General features: G+C 30.0%; 1 protein-coding gene across 1 annotated transcript in view; it reads right to left on the bottom strand.

Annotated features, from left to right (window-relative positions):
• Positions 1–563: 563 nt before the first annotated feature.
• Positions 564–8,551, bottom strand: part of LOC132938427 (cationic amino acid transporter 4) — a 44,158-nt gene continuing 36,170 nt past the window's right edge. The window contains exons 4-10 of the mRNA XM_061005258.1: positions 7,400–7,567; positions 4,819–5,106; positions 3,896–4,146; positions 2,841–3,056; positions 2,516–2,738; positions 1,978–2,139; positions 564–1,892 (exon numbers count right to left, since the gene is read on the bottom strand). Coding sequence (XP_060861241.1) covers positions 1,690–1,892; positions 1,978–2,139; positions 2,516–2,738; positions 2,841–3,056; positions 3,896–4,146; positions 4,819–5,106; positions 7,400–7,567 — 1,511 coding nt within the window. The 3' untranslated portion in view covers positions 564–1,689. The remainder of the gene's footprint in view (positions 1,893–1,977; positions 2,140–2,515; positions 2,739–2,840; positions 3,057–3,895; positions 4,147–4,818; positions 5,107–7,399; positions 7,568–8,551) is intronic.

The raw sequence follows: 8,551 nt of genomic DNA, 5'->3' as shown, positions 1-8,551 counted from the left end.
TTATGTATACCAATCTGTTTTTTTTTCTGTCATTCAGTCAGAAACAGGAAATTTTCTTCAATCTTCAACTGTGGGTATAGATTCAAGTTGCTAATTTTATTTTATCAAAAAAGGAAAATCTAGGACTTTTATTAATAATCTGGAAAAAATTGTGGGAAAACGGAACCCGTGACACTGCATGGTGATAACATAGATTTTGTAATTAATTGTCGGAATTCACAATGGAATCACCATAGAAATTTAAAATGATCACCATTAGAATCATTAAAATTCCAGACATTACATAATTAAATAATTATCAAAATATTTTGACTCTTGAGCTATTTATAGATATTTTTGATATTTTTGATTTATTTTCTCGTCAAAAATAATAATTATCGTATAGAATAATTAAACGATGCACGGTCTTTAGAAATAGTGTTGATTCGCCAATCTCCTCAGGTCAAAATCATTTTTCCGTACACAATGTGGTTTATCATTGAATTGTAATTTAAAACATCCATTTAATTACAGTAGATTAGTCAATGACTATATACTTGGTTTTTAAAAATTATAAATTTAAACTAAACACAACATAATATATTATATTATAACATTCAATTATTTTGTATTCCTTTATAATGCTACTAAATATATTTTTTATTACATGTCACTATTTATTTGAGACTATTACCTACTTATAACGATAAAGGTGTGTATTCTGTAATACTATTAACTTTATAATCCCTATAAAAAGTAAACTAATATTTAAAATATATTATAAACACAAATTCATCTACATTAAAATTGTCCTGAAACAACCAAAATAACATGTATGATAAGATAAATAGACGTCTTACACAATAAACTGTATATACTATAAATATATATATATATTATAGATTCATAACAAAGCATTAAGTGTGCGTTAAAAAAAAAACAATTTTACACTAAATTGTTTTTAAGTAAAATTAAGTTAAAAACCTAAAAATAAATAATCATCGCAAAATGTGTTGTAACATAGGATGGTCAATAATAACAATTATTGTTATCTTATTATTTATTTGTACAACTAAAGGGTGCCACTCCAAAACTGGGATGCATTAAAGTAATTGCAGTTTATCATAATTCATAATATAGTCATAATTATCTGGTAAATAACAAATGTGATATTATTATCTAAGTGTATTTCTCTGAAAATCGTATACATTTGAACGATGATCTAAATTTACAAACACACTTCATGACACAGTTTATCGGTTTATCGTTTTATAAACGACTATACGACATATAGCCACATAGGAAATATAACAATATTTTATAAAGCGTTTTATAATAATTGATTAATACATAAGTATTTGCTCAGTAATTAAATTTCCTATATCGAACAATTTTCATGGACAACGATTGTCGATCAACCATTTGGTAAAATACGTTTTAACAATGTAACATGTAAGAACTTTTGAAGTTAAAGTTAACACAGAAATGAAACATATTAGGATATTATTCAAAACATTCCATAGCAATGGTTTAAAGACCTACAAGGATACTATGAACAACACGCACAGTTTTAATCGACCATAATTAATACTATTTATTATTATTACATATAAATATATATATTTGAATGGCACCCTCCAACGAGTATTTTTCAGCAACATGATGAAACATCTCACTAATAACGATTTTAGCAGATCATCTATTGTTTGTTCAGTGGTAGTAACCATTGTCTGCAAGTTCTTCATTGTCAATAATTGGTTTCCGGTCGTCTTCGGTTTTCACTCGTTTTCTAGACTTGTTTATAGCTCCCCAAGGTGTCTTACCCGCTTCAGAAGACGAAAGCAATACTGAATAAGATGTCACGTCATTTTCTTTGCTATGGTGCATTCCGTATAAGAAGTAAATCAAAAGACCTATAAATATTAGTTAAAAATGTTAGCAAATATTATAAAATATTAAAATATTATACAAATGTACAAAGCGGCATTTTTAACTTACCTATAACCATCCATATGAAAAACCGTATCCAAGTAAGCAAATTAAGGTTAGTCATCAACACGATATTACATACAATGCTAAGCGATGGTATTAGAGGTACATGGGGTACCATAAATGGTAGCTCTGTTGAATTTTGTTCATGGGCTTCAATCAGAAATTGACCTGAAACACATAATGTTTGTAATTAATATATTATATTTGTTGTTGTTTTCAGAGCTGTTAAACCTATTGTTTTTTTCATAAATTAAAAGTGTTTAAATATTAATGGAAATAATTGATATTTTTAAAAATATATAAATACTAATATAGTAATATGCGAACAAACAAAATTAAAATGTATTTTTAAAAACCCTCTTACGGTTAAATGGTTTACTCTTTAATTATAATATATTGGGATGTGAATGATCTAAAATAATTATTAATGAAATATATATATTATACATATTATATTCAGTAATATTTACCTAATATATACAATATATGTATTATTATATAAATTATATTTTACTTATCTCATAGCTATCTATTTTATACGTACATATAATTAAATCGATGCCCAACGCTGTTAATACAATTCCATCGATCCAACTCACATGTTGAATATTAAACCAGTATTGGATATAAACGCACAAGACGACGGTGGAACTTGTAAACCAACCAATACTTACGCAAACTATGTAACCAGGTTCAAATTCTCCAAAAAAAGGTTCTAGAAACTTATAGGATGGTTTTAAACGTCCTCCCATGTCCATTTCAAAAGACTAAAAATAGTAAATCAATAATAATAGGGTTAATTCATAACTGTACTACATTACCCTGAATAAATTTAAAACTATATTATAATAATATGTGTATATGCTTACGTCTGCCTGTGAAGTAGGAAGTTCTAAGAGACTACTAGAATCCCGTACTAGACCACGGTTGGTAGGACGGTATCTTAATATTATTACTGAAGCACTGACAATAGTATAAGCCAACAATGTACCGATTGACATAAATTCAACTAATTTTTCCAAATCGAAAAATAAGGCTATCAATGCACACAAAAAGGCAGATATAGCCAAATTTATTATTGGTATCTGTAACATACGAATAAATGGAAATTTTTTTTTTTACATATTTCAATATTTGTTACGATTATAATTTAATACAATAGAATATGTTATTAAGCATACAAAGGATGCATCCATGCACGTGTTTTCTCTGTCTTCCAAACTTAAACCATCATATATTTCAGATTCCAACAACCCTTTGATCCTTTTTCTCAACGAATACTGCACCATATACAAAAATCCGCACACCAAACGATGCGTTATTTTTTCCACTTTTTACATCACCCAATCACTTTGCATTAAAATGCCCTATTTCGTAAAAAAATGTCCATTGATCAACATCTCCAATGTATACGCAATCACATCTAACACCATGGGCAACCATGCCTAATGGATACGCATCTAATTAACACATTTTTTCTTCAGGACGTAATCCCTTCTTCAAATGAATATATTATTTAATATTAAAACGAAATAAACAAACACCTACCTAACGGAAAACGAAAAACAAGAAGTGAGAGATGAGTGAGATGACTGTATTTTGACTTCTAACATTGTATACAAAGAAGTACTGTAAATTAAAAACTCCTTTTCTTTGGGGACTTTTATAACTTCAAACGTTGTATACACCAAGTTGTGTACCTACATACAAAAAAATATTTTTTCACAAACCACACGAACATACTATATCATATATCACGCCTCTGTAATTGCACGCAGTACTATATGGCTGCGCACAGGCCAACTGGTAAATATATATAATAGTTCAATTAGGTACCAATATTACATTATTTCAGTTTATGTTTGGTTATCGGCACGCTTTTAAATTAAAAATAATACCTATAAAAAATAAAAATAAGACATACCTGAGTTTTTTTGTTGACTTTGGCTAGGAATTTAAAAACCAATCCATCATCGGCCATTGCATAAATACATCTAGGTAATGAATAAAGAGATCCAAACAAAGTAGTAGTCATTCCACACAATGCTCCGACTGATACTAAATACTTAATCCAGTTCAAGTCTAATCCAGCAAATGCCGCTGGGAATGCTGCATCGGGAACAATGGACCAGTATGGGACCAAGAATGTTAATGCTCCACTCACCAATACGTAGCCTGTAAACAAATCAATAAAATCATTATTAACTGCGAATAGCTATAAAATACTTTCTAGAAGTAAAATTTTGAATAGAATCAAAGCAATGAAAGAAAAGGTACCAAAGATTATAATATTATGTTACATAATTATTATTGATCTGACAGCTACCTATAGTTTTCATAATATAATATTGTATTGAAACTTGGAAAGCATCATTAGTTCCCTATTAGTTAATAATAATTTTATCAAAAATGTACGTTTTTAAATTATTATTTTAAAATTGAATAAAACTAAACCTATTATACATTATATTATATACGGTACACACATGTGCGTATGTATACAATACATAATATTACATGCATATATTATATTATATACCTATACCGTAGTACACTAGTACCTATATCCACAAAAACAGGGTACACTCTAAAACTCATTTGCTTATATGTTACTCAGTACCCTGCACACATTTTTGAATTCATTTAGCGGGCCACGAAAACTAACTATTGGATCATATAAGTTCCTATAGCTTGCAATATTATTTAACTCTTGTATTTTTTGCGCACACGCAACAACTTGACATTTTCTGTATGCTCTGTTTTCGTGCGCGGGCATACGGTATTATCTAAATAAATCGGGTACTATAGCAAATGTTTGCAATACCAAATTGGTAGGCCAATACATACCTGTGCAAACAACGCTCATCGCAATTATCGTGGCCACAGGAATCGAATAAGCCGGGTCCTTGGCTTCCTCGCCCGACGTGGCGATGCTGTCGAAGCCGACGTACGCGTAGAAACAGGTGGCTGCCCCGGCGATAATACCAGTGGTGCCGTACGGCATAAACCCGCCGTCGCTGGACCAATTGTCGCTGTTTCCGTAATAATATCCAGCCACGACGATTACAGCCATTACGCCAAGGTTGACCAGCGTCAAGAAGCTATTCATGTACGACGAAGTTTTCACGCCGACACCTGCAGCACCGATAAGACGATCCGATATTATACCAACACAATAATTGTATAGTAATAGTCCTTGCAATTGCAGGGACTCAACCTCCACCAGTAGCGCAAATAATAATAACTTAGGATAGTAGCCAGTAGGCCCTTAAAAAGAAAAAAAAAGGTAGGGCAATTGGGTGTCGCTCTGCTGTACAGCAGGTTACAACTTACAAGTGGGTCACTGTAATGGATGGTGTTAAATTTGAATTCAATGATACAATATCATTGTATGAGAAAACGATTTTGAGCGAAGACCGCGGCCTATGATATTACTAAGTACCTACCTATATTTGATAGTATTATTGTGAATAAAGTAATTTATATATAACATATTTACGTGGAAACTTGTTTTAAATTTTCAATCCTTAGCTATAAAAGTTAGAAAATTGCCCGTTAAAGTGCCCGAAGAAAAATGCAGCCCGCGGCCGGCATTGAACCGGCGCCGGTGTACACCGCTCGGCCACTCCGTCCCCCAATTATAAATTTTATTGCACTTTTATTATACAAATATACCTACAATAACAATTATTTACGTTGTAGTTATAATATACAATTTACGTAAATACGTAATTGTAATATTACTGATATTAATAATATGTATATTAACAAAACAATTTTTTTTTAATTGTAACCTCCATTTTGAGTTTGAATTTGATTATCTATACTATAATTATCTTTGACTGGTAAAGTTTTTTTCTATCTTAATAATTGACTTACTGAAAGTGAGCCTGCAACGTTTTGATTTATGCATGTTGTATTTATCATATTTCTAAAATTCTATAATGTTTCATGTTATTATGTATGATATTTTTAAACTCAGGCGTGGTGTCGTAATTAAAGGCAATTTACATTAATTTCACCAAATTATTAATAAACTGTTAAAAAATATGATAAATACAACATGCATAAATCAAAACTTCAGCTCACTCTCAGTAAGTCAAGAATCAAGGGATAGAAAGATGAAAGTAAGATAGAAAAAAATTTAATGAGTCAAAGATGCTTAAAAAAAATAAACTAATTCAAATTTAAACTCTACAATTCAAAAAATTAATTTTTCAAAAATAGTTGTAATATTAAGTAATTTGTGCAGTAAAAGAAACCCAAATTAAATTCAAGGTCCCATGCGTTCGAACTTCAAAATATTTCGTGTTACCTTTATCTTCGAACGCACTGTATTTTAGGAGTATACAAAATATTTAAGTACGGAGGTATATTATTACTTTTAAGTGTTATACACATATCATTATTATATCTAAAAATCATTGGAGGTCATAACTAATAATATATATATAAATAATCAGTGGGCCATTGGGATTATAACCCCCCCCCCCCCCCCGCCTGATAACTTAACTTATTTGCGCCACTATTCAGCTCTATAATTATTGTAGTTCCTAAATAGCAGTAAAAAAAAACGAAACAAAATGCGTCATAATGGTGATATCATTATGACGTATATGTACATAATGTTTCAACATTAGAATCTACTAAAATAATCGCCGGTTGTTATAATATTATTAAATTTAATAACTAATAAGCAATAATTATAAAATATATGATTTTTATCGTCTTTACATTTATCTCCAAAACGAAATAGAGATAAACAATATCCGATAAGCAATATGGTTCGTGGCGGCCGTGAGGAACGTATACAGACCTATGTATAATATGTGTTATATATACAAGGATATTCTTTACTTACAATGTACAATGCACATACTTACAATTTTTTTGGGTATAAGTATACATCTGCATTTATTTAACAGCGCATTAGTGCATCGTAGTGCAGAAAACCAATTTACCAAGAATTCGGTTACTACTTACTAGGTAGTCATTGTGATCAAAATACATTAAATGTATTGTATTTACACTACACGAATATCAAAAGTAAGAATAAAACGAAAAAAGTAGTCGGTTTAAACATAAAAAATATTAAATAGTCATATAGATTTGTAAAACTATGTTGTTAAAAGTATTTGATTTTGAAATCCTTGAAATGAAAATGGATATATAATAACATAGTATATATATGTTCCAGTAAAAGCGCGTACCTATATTTTAACACTCTCTAAATAAAGCAACTATAAATATCAAATAAGTATTATATGATATAATGTAAGTCTATAGTTTACAGGCTAATGACCTAGTAGTCGAAGCCTTAACCCTAAAAAAAAAAAAAGTCTATAGTCCACGAATTCGGCGTTTTGCCCATCCCCATGATAGGTCGTAATTATAAGGTGATCTGCTCATTAGCCGTGGTTTCACTTACCCAGGATACACGCGTGCAGCAGGCACACGAAAAATGCGAACACGTCCGGATACTTTCCAAACAGAGTTTCGTGAAGTTCGCCCAAAACGGATATCGTTGTGTTTCTGATAACGTTGTCAAACATCGAATCGAAGAACCCGCTCCATGCTCTAGCTACAGAGGCGGCACCTGGTAATCAAAAATGCATAACAAATTATATATTATTATTATTTATTATTTTCATAAATGTATGCGCAGGTACATTTCATTTTATTAAGTAGGTACTGGGCGATTCACCAATCATGCTCGTGATTTTTTCCTTTTATAATGAATTTAGATGATATCATATATGAATACCGTACTTAAGGACCATATTTCCAAATTGTATCCAAAATGTGTCCTGTATCGATACCAATTTATTTTTTTCGAATGAGACTTGCTATTTTTTTGTTGTAAATTGTTAATCACATGACTTTTTGAAAATGTTAATGTACCTAGCTGGTATCTAAATTTGTAATTTAAACGAGTAGTTTTTAATTTGTTTAACTATTGGATTACATAATTCTTGAGCTATAATAGTTTTGTACTAGAAGCTATATAAATAAAAAAAAAAAACTTTTTAGGTACAACGGATCTTAAGTCCATTATAACGGGTCTGGAAAATATGGGGGCCATAATGATAAGAACATTTTAGTAATTAGTATTAATCTAATAAATACTAGATCCGATATTACATATATTTTGTATTTTTGTTTTACCATTTTTAAGGACTATAATTATTATTCTTAGTACCTATGCCTATACTGGTGAGTACTACTATTCTGAGTTTAATAACTCTAAATCTATTCGATTGAATTCTTATTTAGATTCATACAAATTTAAAAATAATTACCTATTTCACAATTTACAGTAAAAAAGTTTGATTATGGTTTGGAAAAAACAAGTTGGTTGGACACTCTTTAATGACATAAAACATCATATAAAATTAATTATATCTAAGTAAAAAAATGGGGGTGAGCATGCTTGGTGTATCATCCTGTATATAATAGCCTTATAGGTGCAATATAATAAATATTTAATATATAAATTATATTATAGGCGATTAATCTCAACCGAGTTCAAAGTCCACAGAGCTCTAAGCAAAACTAAGTAAAATTGTATTAACACGTGATT

This window comes from Metopolophium dirhodum, chromosome 2 (assembly GCF_019925205.1).
Source record: "Metopolophium dirhodum isolate CAU chromosome 2, ASM1992520v1, whole genome shotgun sequence".
NCBI classification, from domain to species: domain Eukaryota; kingdom Metazoa; phylum Arthropoda; class Insecta; order Hemiptera; family Aphididae; genus Metopolophium; species Metopolophium dirhodum.
Note: the sequence above shows the minus strand (reverse complement) of the source record. Positions and strands in the feature narration are given on the sequence as shown.